We start from the raw sequence: 18668 nt of genomic DNA, 5'->3' as shown, positions 1-18668 counted from the left end.
TTAGGGCTGATCAGGATGGCATGCAGAGGCAGTGAGAGGTGATCAGGCTGGCAGCAGGGGGCAGTTAGGGGCAATTAGGCAGGCAGGCAGGTGAGCGAACAGGAGCCAGTGGTCTAGGATTGTGAGAGGGATGTCCAATTGCTGACCGGCAGAGTGGTTAGTGAGGGATGACCAAACGACTGAACAGCAAGCTAAACTGGCAGTTGGACATCCCCTGAGGGGTCCCAGATTGGAGAGGGTACAGGCTGGGCTGAGGGGACCCCCTCTTTGTGCACTAATTTCATGCACTGGGCCTCTAGTGTTCTATAAATGTCAATTAAATCCATCTGATCCAGTGTGTTATTTAAAGTCACTGTTTTTAAAAAAATATATTTTATTGATTTTTTACAGAGAGGAAGGGAGAGGGATAGAGAGTTAGAAACATCAGTGAGAGAGAAACATCGATCAGCTGCCTCCTGCACACTCCCCTACTGGGGATGTACTCGCAACCAAGGTACATGCCCTTGACCAGAATCGAACCCTGGACCCTTCAGTCCACAGGCTGACACTCTATCCACTGAGCCAAACCTGTTAGGGCAAAGTTACTCTTTTCTTATTAATTTTTTAACTGGAGGATCTATCCAGTGAAGTCAGTGGGGTGTTAAAGTCCTCTACTATGTCTGTATTGTTGTCCATTTCTCCCTTAAAGTCCTCTAGAGGTTTCTTTATATATTTGGGTGCTCCTATACTGGGTGCATATATGTTTACCAGGGTTCTATCCTCTTGTTGTGCAGCTCTTTATAAAATACAGTAGAGTCTTCATTGTTTTCAAAGCTTCTATTAACATTCAATGCAGTGCAGGCCACAGGGGGTGTCAGCTCCATTTAAAGGGCATGTTGAACTCCACACCCCTTTGCCCTTTTTGCTTGTCCCCTCGCTGTCTTTTCTCTGGGTCAGCTCCTGAAGGTTATGTGACTTCCCCACACGCCGACACATTGTCCCTCTCAGCACCAAGAGCTTGCTGCTTAGCCTCCACCAGAAGCCTCTTGCATGTGCTTCTACTTCATCCTGCATCCTTCCCTCCACGGCCTGTGCCCTGCCTGCTCGGGCCCATTCCACTCTGGCCTCATCCAGCTCCAGCGGCTCCCTTCTCTCTCCTGCCCCAGAAACCCCGCAGCCCCACCTGCTTTCCTTGCCCACTGGCGGGGCCACTTCCTTCCCCGAGTTCTCTGTGGAACTGGGCTGACTGGGAGGACGAGGGTGATCCCTCTATAAATGCTTCCATGTGGCACCCTGTGCTGGTTTAAAATCTCCCCTCCTTCCCAGGTGCGGTAGCACCCGTAGCTGTGGAACCTGTGGCCGGGTCCACTTTAGGACACACTTGACCTGCACAGAGTCCACCACACCTGCCTGCTTCTCTGAGGTGGTGCCAATGACAAGCCCCCCTGCCCTCCCCCCCCACCCCCTCACTCCTCAGACCTCCCCCTCCGCCACACAGAGGAAAGGACCCTGTGGATGGGCAGGGCCCATGGTGACCATGCTGGGACTTTGGGTACGGGTAAAGTGCCTTGGTACTCACTTTCCCACTGTTCTCTGGCTCCCTCAGCACCTCGTTCAGTTAGAACAACCGAGGCCATGCGGGCGGGCGGGAAGGGTGGAGTTTTGCAAATGGCAGGCGCAGGCTCTTAAGAGAAGCCCCCGGAGCAGATCTCCCTTGTCTGTGACTGACCCTGGTGTTTCTTCTCCAGGGCTGTCCGAAATGTACGCTTTTTCCAGGTTCACATTTAGAGAGTGGTGCAAACAGTCAGGACTCAGGAGGAAGGGACTTCATGTTTACACGTTTATTCATGTCATAGTGAGAATGCTCATTTTAAAGAATCCTCACCCCAGGATATGTTGTCCGTTGGTCTTAAGGAGAGAGTGGAAGGGAGAGAAGGAGAGGGGGGGAGAGAGGGAGAGAGACATCGATGGGAAAGAGCCGTGTAGGTGCCTGACATGGAAATGCAAACACACAGAGCATGGTCTCTGTCTGTCTGGGGATTGCCCTTCCGCTGGACTCCGAGTTGTTTGCAGTCAGAGTCTGTGGCTTCGCGTTTGGATTCCCGTCATCCAGGAGAGGCCTGGCCAATGACAGCGGCGCAATGAACAGCTAGGGGAAGAGCAGGGCAAACACGCCATGAATGATTTCCCTGAAGGTTAGAAGGCGCATTAATTAGGGTGAACTGAGGGAGGTTTTCTTGAATAAGAGAGAGTGTGCTTGTTGGGAAGGTAATTTTAAATCAGCAGCTAGAGAAGACGGGGCTCCAGCCTCGGTGGGTGGGGAGGCCCTCTTTGTCCCTGTTTTCATTTGAACCCCATCTCGGTGGAGAGAATGGCCGTGGGAAGCAGGAGCCCTTGCTTTCGTCATCCCTGCCTTTCTCTGTTCCTTCTGAGTCCTTCCTGTTCAGACTAGACTCAGCTGTCCCTGCAACAGGGAGAGGTTGCAGCAGAAGTATGAAGTGGACGGAAACAGTTGTAGCTTTTGTGACCATTGTTGTTATAAGTAGCACCGTGTCTCACAGGACTGGCTGAAAGAAGAGAATGATCAGGTCAGGGAAGTGAAGGACGGTGTCTCTGGGCGGAATGTGCCTGCTCTCAGGAGGCCAATTGCCACCCGACACAGGCCCCGAGGGCAGGGGGGTCCCTGCAGATCAGCAGCTCCTGCCTCGGAGTTTCCTGGGCCATCGGAGCACGTGGGCCGATACAGGACCGGTCGGCAGGATCCAAGTACCACCAAGGGTCCTCAGCCCCAGCGGGGAGGGCAGTGCTGGTGCCCGGGGACTGAGAGCTCAGCTGAGCTGGCAGCTCCGGGTCTCTCGTGGTTGGGGTCGGGGAGCAAGAAGTCAGGGAAGCAGCTCACCACGCCCAGGCCCCGAGAGCCGGGCCAGCAGGATGGAGGCCAAGGACGCGTCTGGCTGCAGGGCACAGCCAGGCCTCTGCGGAGCACAGGCAAAGGGGACCCAGCTCCGCACGCCCGAGCTGACTGGCCCTCGGAGGACTGTCACTCACCCCTCGCTGGAGAATGATTTGCAGAGAGAGCAAAAGCTCTGCTCATCCCTCAGTTCCTGGTGTGAGTCTCTCACTGGCTGCAGTGGTTGGACCAAGGTCAAGCTCTAAAGGGAGAGGAGGCTAACGCTGCCATTACTCACGACAGGGCCCCGTTCCTCGCGCAGCAGTACCTGTGCTGGCCTCTTACTTCTCCATCTTCGCTGGGTGCATGGCATCACTCCTCAGGTCAGCGCTTCATACAGTTTGTATTCACACACAAGCGTGCGCACTCATGCACATACATGCGCACACACATGGGCACACATGCGTGCACACACACAGTCCATGTGTAGTGCAGGCTCTCTTAAGTGAAGAAGACGCTGAACATGTCATGTAAGTTGATCAAACCACATGATAAACGGCAGCAACAGGACGGACCTTCAGAGGTTTTCGCTCTCATTCATCACTGCAGCCTGAAAGCACCGACACTTCCGCAAAATGTCTATTTTTCTCACTTACTGCTGGCAAGTGACTAAAATGCTGAGCTTGAAGACGACACCCTGTAAAAATTAAACATATCAAAGCCTTGAGTGACGTGACCCATCGCTATTAAACAGATAACTCACTGAATAATATTTAGGGGAGGCACATTGTGGAGTGAGATTACCACACAACTTTTATCCAGAGAAATAAGGCGTGTTTTCATGGAAATTCAATTTTTAAAATTAAAGTATATCAAGATTTATGTTAAAAGTGTTAAAAACTCAAAGATTCAGCCACTTCAGTTGTCAGATACCACTGCCCAGACCATCAGGCGCTTTAACAGGGAAACAAAAGGCCACCGACGCCCGGAGGGCAGCCTGCACGCAGGTGCGGCTAGTCCTCCCGCCCAGTCCTGGGCCTTCCTTGCCAACACGCACCTGGGTCTGCTCAGTCCTCTGCCTTGTCCAGCGAATACTAAGTTTAAAAAAGACTGAAAAGGAGCACGTCTCCTACAGTCCATTAAAAGCATCTTGTCAGCATTGTTGATTATTTTTATTTTTTAACATCTACAGGTTTTACTGCTCAGACATTGTGCTTACAGTTGGGTTTTTCAGAATCAATAGACTGAGTGGAAAAGGCCTTCATTTCTACACCAGTGGCCCAGTTTCCGTTTAGCTGTGTACCTGCCACATGGCACTGATTGCTACACAGTCTTACTGTGGCTTCTTGCCTTGTCCCTGCTGAATCTCCGTGCTATAACGGCACAGCGACCAACGTTGCGGTAACTCAGGCTGGAAGTGTATGAGCTGCATTGGTGCTAATTTCTTTGTTCCTTAAAGAGGAAGAGGCTATGCAAACATGTACATTTTTTTTCCTGTCAATCATGTTATAGAAGATTGTTCAGTGGACCTGTCTTCTAACTGTCCAAAAATCAGAGCACACGGCCCATGCTCCTAATTATAGTTAAGCTAATGTCTATTCCATTTAGGACAGATGGTTTTCCAATAATTTTCATATTCTCTAGGCTTAGAAATGTCCCAAGCCCTCCTCAGTACAGTGCCGTTTCAGCAATTTATCCTTTATTGGTCTTCATGTATTTTATTTTCAAATAATAAGCCTGACGGGTGGGATATGAAATCATCCTGACATTAGGTCGGGGAGGAGCAGCCACGGTGCTGCTAGTCTAATGTGTAAAATGAAGAGCAAGTTGAGTTGGTAAAGGTTTTCACCTGGCCTCTTGTCCAATCACATTCTGTATTCTCTGACACTCAGGCCCACACCAAAGCTTTCATATGCTTTTAATACCAGCTATAAGTGTAAATACATTTGTGTTGTAATTGTTCCTTTTAAATTGGGTAGGTCCATCCTGTGGGAAAGGTTTTAACAAGGCTCCTGTGACTATGAAACCGATTTAGTTACACACAATGAAGTGCTGTTAAATCACTTGCCTTACTTTCAGTTGGATGTACCTATTTATTAATGTTTTTGTCAAACATTTATTGAAGTCCAACTCCTTGGCAAGAGACAGAAAAGACAAGAAAAGGGGTAACAAGCAGATAAAGTAAGGGCACCTGCGTCACCTTCAGGAGAGAGGAAGAGCCGTTGCCGCAGACAAGAAGGTGCTGCTTAGAGATGAGCACGTGTCTGGTGAGAACAGTGAGGTGGGGAGCGGTAGGATGAGGTCCTTCATCACAGTCATGTGATCTTTTCCTGGAGCTTCAACCAAGAGCAGAAAACAGCCTCGAGCTTTGCCAGGGTTGGAAATCGTCGAGGACTAAGGCAGCCTGTGGAGGGCAGGATGCGTGACCGTCTACTAAAAATGTTTAATGATGAGGTTTGGGGGGATATGGAATCACAGGAAGCCGGAATTGCCTAAGCATTCGCAATATTTAACTAGAGTGGAATTAACTTAAATACATATAACTTTTTTGTAATGTTCTGAAAAAGCTTAGAAATATAAAACAAACACAAAAATCATCAAATTGGTATCAAATCATATAGTGTGGCATTTATCAACATTTAAAAAATGTGTGGGTTTTGTCTCTCTTCCATATTCATAATTACACAGAATTAAACTTTAATTTTTTCTTCTAACCCATCAATAATTTTGAAGAAGTTGAGTTTACAAAGGTATAGGGTTCTTTTATAGACTGACAAATCTGGGGAGGTATTTTCATTATCCTGGCCGTTCAGTCATTTTTTAAAACAAGAAATTTCAGGGGCTAAGCTGAGTACAATGCAAACAAACAAGGGGATATAGAATTTGAAGGAGTGGTTAAAAAATAGGACTGTAAAAAGAACACTAATATCTAACCAGAGCTCAAGAGAGGCAGAATAAGGAAAATGGAAGAATGGCAATATTTGAAAACATAGATGTTGGTTTTCTGGAAAGAATGAAAGACATAACTATACAAATACCATGAAGCTGACTGAGGAGATTTTTACTTAGATGTTTCACAGTGAGTTTGTAGAATAGCTATGACAAAGTGGAAACCTTATGGGCAGCGGGAAAAGACAAACATCCATCAGAAGAAAATGAAAAATAGGCTGAGGGTAGATCTCTCAATAGCATGATGGAAACCAAAGGACAGTAGATAAACAAACTAAATTCCTCAGGAAAATTAATATCAACTTCACAACCTGTACCCACAAAAAGCCTTTCATGGATCAGGGAAAACAAAAACAAAATTTAATGCATGCTCACCAAAGAAAGTGTGAAGGATGTATTTTCGGAAGAAGTGAAATGATCCTACATCTCAGGTTTGAAATGCAAGAAGAAATCATAGACAAATAGTCTGGAAAAAATTCATGTAAATAAAATAATGGTTGTATAAAATTATAATGACCATGATAGGAATAATAATCTTCAGTTAAATATGCAGGGATGGAGATATAATGTCAGAAAACAACAGTGTGTAAGATGGAGGTCATGTCCATTTAAGGTGTTTGAAAATCCTTTTTACTTTTTGTGAGAGGGTTTAAGATATTAAATGACTTTAAACTGAAGGAATCAAGAGATGATCCATCTTCATCCAGAGCACACTGTAGAGAAGCGTGGGATTGCTGGGTCTGTCTGTGAGCTTTTCCCTTTGTTCTGACTCATGTTCATGGGGTACCAGATTTTCCCAGCAAGTCCCAGCTCGTGCCCTCTGCGAACGCTGAGGCTGTGCTGTCTCCTTGACCTAGATGTTCTCCCACTGCCGTTAACACCTTGAGCTAAAACATTCAAGATGGTACATTTTGTTTGATTTTTGTCTCTATATTGGAAGGTGGAGTCCTGACCTCATATATTTTGAAATTTTGTTTAAATATAAATGGCATTTAGATTATCTGTTGTCGAAACCTAAATAGTATCTAGTGTCTACACTCCATTTTATAATTATTTTAATGGACATTTTATTTTTTTCAAAGTGACATCAAATTTCTGTTGCTGCTGCTCATTTTCCTAAAAATTGTCATCTGTTTTCATATAAAAACATGTTGATCTACTGCCATTAAATTATCTTAAAAATATTAACCCAATTCCCTGCACTAGACCTAGGTAACCGGTTGTTTATTTATTTCTATGTTTTCACTTTTTCAATTTTCTAAAACATGATTACGTATCTGCTTGAAAAGCTTATTGTTAAATTGTGAAATGGACATTTGTAAGTCATTTCTCCAATATCTTTAGTCTGAGATTTCCACATTGTGCTTCAGCCTCATTGGTGCTGTGTAGCCACTTCCAGGAGCCGTGTGCTGATGCTGATAAATGTAAAAGGACCGCAAGCCGTTCCTCTCCGACCAGCCCTGTGCTCTGCCTCCCCAGCCAGGCCCCGGGCATTGCACCCTGACCTGCTCCTCCCCACATCAGCTCCCAGGAGCGGCCCAGGCTTCCGCCGGTCACCTGCTCGCGCCTCCGCCAGCAAGTCCTGTGGAGCAGATGTTCCAACAGTGTCCTGTGTCTTCATTCTTCCCACCTTTGCTGTGGCCACTGGGTGCAGGTCGCCGCCATCCCTCCCCCATGCCACTCCCCCACTTTCCTCTGCTTCCACACGGCTCTCCCTTCATCCCGTTTACCAGAGGAGCTACAGTGATTTTTAAATACATATACATTTAAAAATTACAAATCAAATTATGCTCATCCTCTTGTTAAATATCCAGGGGCCGACTCTGATGGCTAAATAAAATCCCAATTCCTTGCCCTCCCTCTCCACCATCCACTACACCTGCTGTCGGCTGCTCCTCCCGGAAAGTCTCTGCCTGTGTGGATCGGACGGAGACTAACTTCTCAGACGCCTTCTGCAGGACCACCTCCCACTCTCTATTAAGCCAAACTGCTTTTCTCTGCATAACAAGTTGAATTAGCAGATATTTTCTTCTCTATCTGTGCACTGATCTGTCATCTATTTGATATTCACTACTCTCTATTCTCAGAGAGGGCAGCAACCTGAGGTGGTTTTTGTTGTGTCACTGGTTCCTAGAGCAGTGCGGCCCCTGGGTGCTGTTCATTAAGTTTCTGTTGTGTGCACGAAGAAAGTAATCTTTTGCAATTTTTAATGAAAACATTTTAGTTATGTGGATAATTTTGTTAATAGCAGCTATTGGTCTTACATCCAAGAGTTAAAATCTACATTTCTGACTACATTTGTAAGTGTCTTCCGAAATTTTTGAATTAACATAAAACTTTAAAATATTGCTCAGAGTAATTTCTACTAAATTGACAACTTTGAGAAATTCTGAAAGCTGTACATGATAGTAATTTATTTCTGTCTAATCAAACCAATTTGAATATGATACAATCTAGCCTTTTTTTTTTTAGTATGTGAAACTATGAATGACCTCCAGAATGATAAATTTTAATTTTGAGCGTCATAGACAAAAAAACTAAAAGTGTCAGGGCAGATCCACTTATTTGCAAATTCCTCCTCTGCATTGAAGGATTGTTGAATTGGGCTTTTTAAAGCTATATTACACTGAGTTTTTTCACTGTTTTATTTTCTAATTCTTCTTGGAGTGACTCTTGTTTTCACGTTATTAGCATAAATTTGCTTTCTCTTTTTCTTGTAGAATACTTTTCTGAAAGAGGTCTCTGAACTTTCTAGGCTATGTTTTTGAGCATGTCCAATTAGTTTTTTCTTTGAAATTTCAACACATAAAGGAAAAACATCATCAGTTAGGAAACTTTCACAGCTATTCCAACAGCCATAAGATTAGCTTGTGTTGTAGGAAAATATTTTATCATCCTGAAAAGTGCTTTTATAATTCAACTTAATGTAAATTAGTCATATTTCTTACTTGTCAGAATTTAAATTTTTTATTTCTGATCTGATTTCATACTATATAGTAGTCTTTTATAAAAACATTTACATTAAAAAAATGTTCTTGCCTTAGAGGTGGTTTGATCTTTCATTAATAACTACATGTTGACTTTATGAATAAGCCTGTCTACATAATAATGCATTTAAATGTGGCCGCTCCCCATGGCGGGCCTGTAAAATAGATTTCTTCTTGTTGTTCATATTACAACACAGAGATACACATGGATTATAGCTTTTCTAACCCATAACTAGGAAGAAGCAGAATTAGGTTTGAACTCAGAATGCTCTGGGGCAGCCACAGAGAATGTGCACCCGCTGCATGAGCACACTCAGGTGCAGCCTTCATTTAGGGACCAGCGTCCCCACAGGCAGCCGCGTGTTTTCCTGAGTCATGTGCTGTCCCCCTCCCCACCACTACCCTCCCGCCGCCCTCCCCCCAGCTCTGGTGCAGGGTCTGGGTCCGACTGAGTCATGTGGTAGCCCAGTCACTCGGACAAGACCCAGACTAGGCACCGAGGATGAAAGCAGACGCCTGGGAGCTGCACTTTCCCAAGTGTCTGCCAGCGAGCAGGCACCTCCCTGTGTGGACCGCTGTCCCCTGATGCCCTGGTTGCAGGACTGATTCGAGGGAAAACTGCAGGCAGGAGAATACTCTGAGTCAACAAGTCATTTCCCTGCACAGGAGGAAGGCTGTCACCCTGCCCGCCAGCTGCCAGGGTCAGGATCGCGCCCGCTGGCCTGAGCTCATGAGTCTAGAAAGGGGGACGTCGACCATCTCAGAGGAGTCGGACTGTCCTGAGGGGCTGTGGCCCAGCGGGACCAGGGCACTGGTCGCTGCACTCTCTGCGCAGCTGGAGAGAACTTGCAAAATTCGAGTCTTTCCAGTGATTCTCTTAAAGCCCTGGCCTGACTCGCCTCTCCTCAGACGACCTGCACCGAGCTTCCTGGGTTCTCACTGCCCCTGGCCTTTGATTTTGCTGCCTTGGCCTCCCTCTCAGGTCGGTGCCCCCTGGTCCCCCTGTGCTTCCTGCGCTGTGTTAACACCTAGAGCCCTGCTGAGCGATCCCCAGTAGCCAGGCAGCAGAGGCCCTGGAGCAGCGGGCAGAGCCTGCCAGCCTTCTGAGCCCACCTGCAGCTTTTTCCTTTCCTTTGAGAGGAAAGGGCGATTGAAAATAATTCAGATCCAACCAACGTGCCTGTGGGCTCCTCTTACTGGGAAATGGCGCCATCAGTCAGTTCTGTGTCTTGGAAACAGCTCTTTCAAATGTCTGAGCACGAAAGATGCACAAACGTTAGTTCTAAGCATTAGTGCGCTTCAGTGACTGAGTGACTGTGAGTACCTGTTCTCTGTGGGGAGTGTCAGGAGCCAGACTTCGGGCTATTTTGAGACCTCACTGAGCCCCTGAGACCTCACTGTGACCCTGAGACCTCACTGAGCCCCTGAGACCTCACTGAGCCCCTGAGACCTCCCTGAGCCCCTGAGACCTCACTGAGCCCCTGAGACCTCACTGAGCCCCTGAGACCTCACTGAGCCCCTGAGACCTCACTGTGCCCCTGAGACCTCCCTGTGCCCCTGAGACCTCACTGTGCCCCTGAGACCTCCCTGTGCCCCTGAGACCTCCCTGTGCCCCTGAGACCTCACTGTGCCCCTGAGACCTCCCTGTACCTCTGAGACCTCCCTGAGCCCCTGAGACCTCACTGAGCCCCTGAGACCTCACTGAGCCCCTGAGACCTCACTGAGCCCCTGAGACCTCACTGTGCCCCTGAGACCTCACTGAGCCCCTGAGACCTCACTGAGCCCCTGAGACCTCCCTGTGCCCCTGAGACCTCCCTGTGCCCCTGAGACCTCACTGTGCCCTTTGTGTGGCTGTGGTTAAGGGACAGGGTCTCAGGCACGGAGTTTCTGAAAGATGCTAAGAAAGGCTCCTGTCTGAGGATTTTCAAGGTTCTCCTTTGTTGTTGGAGAAAAAGGAGAATCCCAGACGAGGGGCTAAGTTAAGCTGTTTGACCTGGTGTGATGCGTGCCTCCGGTGTGATGTGTGCCTCCTCCGTTCAATAAAGTTCAGGTACACACTAGATTCCAGGACAGTAATTCTGTAGTGAGTTACTTGAAAGCATACAGGAGAATGGATAAATAAATGAAATTGGGGGGGATCACATTTGGAACTGTTTTAAATAAATTTATAACTATTGTAAGTGCTGCTTTGTAAGCAATGGAAGGCCAATGGTGTGCAGTTGGCATCCTTTAATGAAAGCAACATTTTTAGCTGGATTTTTCTATCCTGCTAGTCTGTGGATCACAGACGATTTAATCAACTATTCTACACCTCTTAACACCTGGGACTTCAGCTGTGCAATTTCTGAAAATGTTTGTGTCCCCATCATAGGCCCTCTGGCTCCAGCAGGTTTGGGGGGCCCTTGAGGAACTCATGTGCCTGGTGTACACAGCGTGTACTGGGGCAGATGCAGCCCAACATGCGGACTCCCATGGGCTCTGTTCCCAGCTGGTGGTCCACACTGTCCTTGCTACGGTCTCCCCCCAAACTACAAACGTGAGCGAATTCCCACGGGGCCTCCCATTCGGGCTCTTCCTTCCACTTTGCTCCATGTCTCTCACATGATGCTTTTTTCTTTCTCTTTTCACTTCAGATTCAAATCCGCCCTGATTACCGATCCCATCTTCTTTTTTCTTTTGCTAATAACTCAACCTTGACTCAGAGGTAAATTCACCCTGAAGGTAATGAAGCTTAAACTGTCAGAATTGGTAAGAAACACAGAAAAAACACTTAAAATAGAAATATAATGGAAGTCCATAAGCAACTAAGGAGTAGAAGAACTGTAAGACTTTTCAGGACTTAGAAATTTGTGATTTGTTGTGCTCCCTTATCTTTTGAAACACTCACATTTGTACCGACACTTGTCTGTAAATTTGAGTTCTATTTTGTTTTATGTGTCAGACAACAAAACCTGGAGCAGTCCCTGCCCTGGCTCTCAGCGTCAGTGACGTCACACTGTGAAGATGTGACTTAGTGCCGCGCTCTGGTGTGGGGTCACCTGGGTGAAATCAGGGCCCCAGAATTCATTAAATAGGACTTTGGGAAGTTACTCAGCATCTCTAGGCTTCAGCTTTCTCATTTACAGGGGGAGATTGGATTGGATTAGAAAATATAGTTCCTTGTAATTGTATGATAATACACGAAAATAAAATCTGGTGGAAATCAAGTACTTAACAGAATGCCCTGTGGGAAGGCCCCGGGGCTTCCTTGGGCTCTCACAGGAGCCTGTGGATTCCTCACGCTTCTTCGGCTGGACGTGCAGGGAGATGCGGTCTCGTGTGGATCTGATCTTCCCTCTCTTTCCTTGCACGGCAGAGTTCTGCTTTCACTGACTTTATGTATGTACACCCCATTAAGATTCAGTTTGAACAAAGGGCTCCGTGACTGTGTGTATTTGAACACCACTGCTCTTGCAACTTTTGTATAAGGAATGACATGGTAACAATCGTAAAAATAATAAACACTGAAGGCAAGTGATAATGTATTCTCTAGCTGACCCAAATCTTATGTGTAGGAATGATGAGACACTATGGGGCGGGGGTGGGGGGGTGGGGGGTGGGTGGGCTGTGGCCCAGCGGGACCAGGGCATTGTGCAGTGCAGGACTTCCAGAATGGTAGAGTGAGGATCGGTGTATATCTGCTCCTTCAGAGAGTAGGAAAATGCTGGCAAAATTTTTTAAGAACTTTGAAAATTAATCAAATTCCTACAACAATATGAGAAACAATTTATTCAAGAAAAATGGCCGAACCTTGGTCAGAAGAGCAAGGTTTGTGGCTTGGTGTCCCGAGGGACAGTCCTTCGAGGTGTGAAGCTGCAGCCTGCAGCCTGGGGGGCGGGCCTGCCCAGAGCCTGGAGAAGCCCCACCAGCATCAGCGTCGCCACCCTGAGGCTCGGCCCAAGCTCCCTGGGAAAAGGCCACGCACAGGCATTGCTGCTGTTTGGCCCTGGGGAGGAGGGAACAATAGATCCAGAGCTGCCACATCGTATCATTGAAAATGTTCAGTTTTCAACAAAAATTATGAAGCATAGGAAAATAGCAGTCAATAGCCAACAGTGTCCTCAGGAATTCACATGTTGATTCTTAGTAGACAAAGATTGGTAAGTCAACTATTATGAGTAGATTCAAAGAAACAAAGGATACCCCGTCTAACAAATTAAAGGAAATATGACAGTACAGCCAGTTCATCAGCAAGAGATGGGGGACATGCGGGTTCAGGCTTAAGGACATTTCTGACCAATAGTGAGATGGCTGAGGAGAGACAAGCACAGACAGGTGGCTGCACACCAGAGATCATATAGACGATAAAGTTAAAGAGTGACGACACCTTCTCACCACAAACATAACATCATTGAGATAAAAACAGCCCAAAAAAATAAAAGAGCCAATACAGATTTTGGAGTTGAAAACTACAATGATTGAATTTTATAAAAAAATCACTAGAAGGGATCAACAACAGATTTGAACTGGCAGAAGGAAGGTTCAGCAAACTTGCAGATACACCAATTAAGAGTATTCAGTCAAAGAGACAGAAAGAGAAAGAAGAAACAGTATCAATAGGGCCAGAGCCTGTGCAACCACAGTGGGTGGGGCAGTGGAAACATGAGGGGTCCCAGAGGAAAGGCACAGAGCATGTGTGAAACAAGATGGCCAATAATTTTCCAGTTTGGTGAAAAGCATCACCTACTCACCAGGAAGCTCAGTGAGCACTGAGTGGGAGAACAGCAAAAGGTACAACCTTACCATGAAGCACTGAGTTTTCTTCAAAGAGGAGGTACCAGCAGTTCCCAAATGGTTAGTTTCTTGGAGATGCATCTGAATGTTGGTAAAACAATAAAATAAAACAAAACATCATCACAGGTGTCCCCAAGCAACCCTTAAATAAAAAGAAAATACAAATTAAGAAGCTCAAATCAAGAATGTTTTGGCTTGTTTGTATCTTTCTATTTATGCTGGGGTCTCTCAATTTGCAATCTGTCTCCTTTTTGAAGGCCCATTCACAGGACACTGCATGAACACAAGACCGTGTGGAAGATGCTGAAAACAGTTCCAGATTTAACTTCTCAGCTGACAGATGACCATCTGAGGATTCTCAGTAAGAATGTCATTTCTGAAACCTGGATAAAAGGCAGCACAGGTAATGGACTCTGGAGGGATGCTTAGCAAAATTAAATGCGTGTCCCCATTTTGATTCTCTGTCAATTATAATATGCACCAGAGCAGTGGTTCTCAACCTTCTGGCCCTTTAAATACAGTTCCTCATGTTGTGACCCAATCATAAAATTATTTTCGTTGCTATTTCATCACTGTAATGTTGCTACTGTTATGAATTGTAATGTAAACATCTGATATGCAGAATGGTCTTAGGTGACCCCTGTGAAAGGGTTGTTCGACCGCCAAAGGGGTCACGACCCACAGGTTGAGAACCGCTGCACTAGAGGCTTGGTGCATGAATTCCTGCACCGATGGGGTCCAGCTGGCTGGCCAGGAGGAGGGGCCATGGGTGGTTGGCTGGCCGGCCCCACACCCGATGGGGGTTGGGGTGGCGATTGAGGTGGGGTCCAGCTGTCCAGCCAGGAGGAGGGGCCGCAGTGGTTGGCCGGCCAGCCCCAGCCCCTGGTTGAACTCCTGGTCAAACTCCCAATCTAGGGGACAGTTTTTATGTTAGCCTTCTATTATATAGGATTAGAAGCCCATTGTGCAATAGGCCTTCCTTCCCCTGGCTGCCGGCACCGGTTTTCTTCCAGCACCCGGGACTCAGGCCTTTGGTCTGGTCTCAGCAGAGAAGCCAGGCTAGGCTTCTCTCCTAGGGCTGCAGTGAGGCTTGGCTTCTCCGCTGTGGCTGCAGCAGAGGAGCCAAGTCTCTTCAGTCTTCAGTCTTCAGTCTTTGCTCCTTGCCTGCGTATACAAATTAACTGCCATCTTTGTTGAGTTAATTTGCATAGTCACTTTGATTGGCTGGTGGGCGTAGTGGAGTAATACCAATTTGCACGGTTCTCTTTTATTAGCATTGGTGCTCATAGTTAAGGCAGGAAGTAGTCAAAGTGGTTATTTGACTGATTCCAATACTAATTAGTTATTGGGGGGAAAAAACCTCTCCAGACAGATTTCCAGTTTCCCAATTTTAATTTCTAGCTCCTTTACCAAGCATATATTGGGTGCATTAGGAGAGTATTTTATATCTTAATTGGTGGCAGGCAAGTCAACACACATATAGTCACACACCAAAACCAGGAGTTCAGCATTTGTTCTTCTTTTTGTGATTATTAAGTATCTACTAGAAAAGAGAAACTAATTTACTTAATTCATTTTTTGTGTATGTCAGGGAATCTTCCTTATTTATTAATCACAGTAACAAATAAAAGTAGATTATTATTTGTTTCTTTTATTTTTTATTGAATTTATTGGGTTATATCGGTTAACAAATTATATAGGTTTCAGGTGTAAATTCTATAATACATCACCTCTATATTGTACTGTGTGTTCACCCCAAGTCAAATCTCCTTCCATACCCTCTTCTACCTCCCCTGCCCCCCTGTCCACTGATAATCGCCATACTGTTGTCAGTGTCTATGAGTTTTTTTGTTTTGTTTTTGCTTAATCCCTTCACCTTTTTTACCCAGCCTCACAAGACCCACTTCCCTCTGAAAGCTGTCAGTTTGTTCTCTGAGTCTGTTTCCATTTTGTTTGTTGGTTTATTTTGTTCATTAGATTCCACATATGAGTGAGATCATGTGATACTTGTCTTTCTCTGACTGCCTTATTTAACTTAGCATGATACTCTTCAGGTCCCTCCATCCTGTCTCTAAGGGTAAGGAAGAGCCTTCTTTTTTACAGCTGCACAGTATTCCATGGCATAAATGTACACAGATTTTTTTATCCACTCATCACTGACGGGCACCTGGGGCCCTAAGGTACAAAGCATCATGCACGTATCCTGGTTCGAGTGGAGTTCAAACACACTTTACCGCAGGTCTGCGCTCACTCTCCACCCCTCCCCACCGAGCTGCCAGTCTGAGCAAGTGGTTCCTCAGGGCCACTGCATTGAAAGTCTAACCGTAACTTCAGAGAATGTGTGTCTGCTGGAAACAGGACACGTTTTGAGAGTTTTCCCTGATGTTTCTCCTTCATAGCTTCATTTAATCTGCCATCACGCAGGGAAGACTAAGTCATGGCGGTGTTGCAGGGGACGAATGATATTGAAAGAAAGAACAAACTTTCAACATTGCTTTGCTGTCAGTTTGAGGGTAGGACTTAAAAATGTATTTATGTTGTCATATATCCCTGAAATTATATTCCTTATGGTGGAAAATGTGGAATCAGCCTGAATGGCCTTGGCTAGAGAGTGGCCAGCAACAGGGTGGTAAGCGGCCTTGCAATGCTAGCTGTGGTTGAAGAGAATGAGGCAGATCTGCATATATTGACATGGAGGCCAAAAACCCCACAACAGCAAACAGAACAATTGTAGCATTAATAGGTAATATAAACACATGTGCATTTTCATAAATACCTGAAGTTATATATAAACTAGAGGCCTGATATATGAAATTTGTGCAAGAGTAGACCTTCCTTCCCCCGGCTAATTAGCATATTATGCTTTTATTATTATAGATCTATAAAAACACCTGGCAAAGTCCACAGGGATACATCCTGAAGGACAATCCCCAAATACCTGTTTTGAAAGTTGTTGCCCTGGTGGGGGAGAGAGGAGTTGAAGGGCAGTGACTGGGACAATGACCTCTCTCTTCCCCATATCTTTGTGTTGAATTTTCCGTAGTGCAGTGGTTCTCAACCTTCCTAATGCTGCGACCCTTTAATACAGTTCCTCATGTTGTGGTGACCCCTAATTTCATTGTTACAAATTGAACATAATTAAAGTATAGTGATTAATCACGAAACAATATGTAATTATATATATGTTTTCTGATGGTCTTAGGCGACCCCTGTGAAAGGGTCAGTCGACCCCTAAAGGGGTCGTGACCCACAGGTTGAGAATCACTGCCGTAGTGAGTGTATATCCACGAGTCAGTTTTTGTAACTACACACTTATTTTTTTCACAAAGGTTTTAAAATTACAAGTAGAAGCAAATATTCTGATGGCATCTTGCTGACTCAGGTGATTAACTGTTAAAATATGAACTTTCCTTCCTGGACAAATGTCACTTTGATCATTTATGTGAAATAAGGCATCCCAGCTCACATCTCATACTTTCTCATCGAGAGAAACCAAGATGGCCGCATAGGTAAACACCGGAGATTGCTGCCTCTCACAACCACTTCAAAAATACAACTAAAAGATGGAACGGACATCACCCAGAACCACAGGAAGGCTGGCTGAGGGGAAATTTTACAACTAGAAGGAAAGAGAAAAGCATACCAAGACTCAGAGGAGATGCGGTGCTGAAATAAATACAAAGGTGTGGAGGTGCGTGCAGAGCGGGCTGGCGGCTGAGGGCGCGGTTGTCTGTTTCAAATGGGAGGGAGTCTCAGGCTCTGGGCTCCAGTTCTGGGCAAGTCTTTGGGGACCCAGACTCAAACGGGAGAAGCGGGACTGTCTGGCATCGGTCAGAACTCGAGGGCAGCTTTCTCTCCGAGGTACTTGCACCCGTTGCTGGGACACTGAGAGGCAGAGCCTCTGGGGAAGGGACTGAGAGCAGCCATAACTACTCTCTCCGCCTGCCCTGTTGATCCCCTGGGACCCACCCTGCCTAAGCCTTGCATGGAGGCATTTGCTGGATAGCCTCAGGCAGAGGCTAGATTAGCGCCACCCTACAGATCCAGCACAGAAGTTCTCCCACTGCAGATACAGCTGATTCTCACAGCCAATTGGCCTGGAGGTCAAATCCCTCCCAGTGATACCTACAACAATCAAGGCTTAGCTACAACAAGACTGTGCACAAAGACCACAAGGGGTGCACCAAGAGTGTCTACCTCAGGTAATTGAGACACTTAGCACAGAAAGCCACTCTATCGACACAGTGAAGCATAAAAAATGCCGAGACAAAGAAACAGGACACAAATGACAGAAATGGAGGAAAGCAGACTGCTGGATATAGAATTCAAAACCACACTTTTGAGGTCTTTCAAGAGTCTTCTAGAGACTGCTGATAAACTTAATGAGATGTACAAGAAATCTAATGAGACCCTCGATGTTGTGATAAAGGACCAATGAGAAATTAAGCATACACTTTCTGAAATAAAGAATATTATACAGATTCCCAACAGCAGACCAGAGGATCGCAAGATTCAAGTCAAAGATTTGAAATACGCAGAAGCAAAAAACACTCAACCGGAAAAGCAAAATGAAAAAGAATCTGAAAATACGAAGATAGTGTAAGGAGCCTCTGGGACAGCTTCAAGCGTACCAATATCAGAATTATAGGGGTGCCAGAAGATGAGAGAGAGCAAGATATTGAAAACCTATTGAAGAAATAATGACAGGAAACTTCCCCTACCTGGTGAAAGAAATAGACTTACAAGTCCAGGAAACGCAGAGAACCCCAAACAAAAGGAATCTAAAGAGGACCACACCAAGACACATCATAATTAAAATGCCAAGAGCAAAAGACAAAGAGAGAATCTTAAAAGCAGCAAGAGAAAGAAACTCAGTTACCTACAAGGGAGTACCCATACGACTGTCAGCTGATTTCTCAACAGAAACTAGTGCAGGCCAGAAGGGAGTGGCAAGAAATATTCAAACTGATGAATGCCAAGAACCTATAACCAAGATTACTTTATCCAGCAAAGCTATCATTCAGAATTGAAGGTAAGATAAAGAGCTTCACAGATAAGGAAAAGCTCAAGGAGTTCATCACCACCAAACC

At 45.7% G+C, this 18668-nt stretch overlaps 1 protein-coding gene across 1 annotated transcript in view; it reads left to right on the top strand.

The window, feature by feature from the left end:
- CNBD1 (cyclic nucleotide binding domain containing 1) overlaps window positions 1-18668 on the top strand; it is a 218481-nt gene that overhangs the window by 61552 nt on the left and 138261 nt on the right. The window contains exon 5 of the mRNA XM_059672816.1: window positions 13836-13981. Coding sequence (XP_059528799.1) covers window positions 13836-13981 — 146 coding nt within the window. The remainder of the gene's footprint in view (window positions 1-13835; window positions 13982-18668) is intronic.

This window comes from Myotis daubentonii, chromosome 17 (assembly GCF_963259705.1).
Source record: "Myotis daubentonii chromosome 17, mMyoDau2.1, whole genome shotgun sequence".
Classification (NCBI taxonomy): domain Eukaryota; kingdom Metazoa; phylum Chordata; class Mammalia; order Chiroptera; family Vespertilionidae; genus Myotis; species Myotis daubentonii.
Note: the sequence above shows the minus strand (reverse complement) of the source record. Positions and strands in the feature narration are given on the sequence as shown.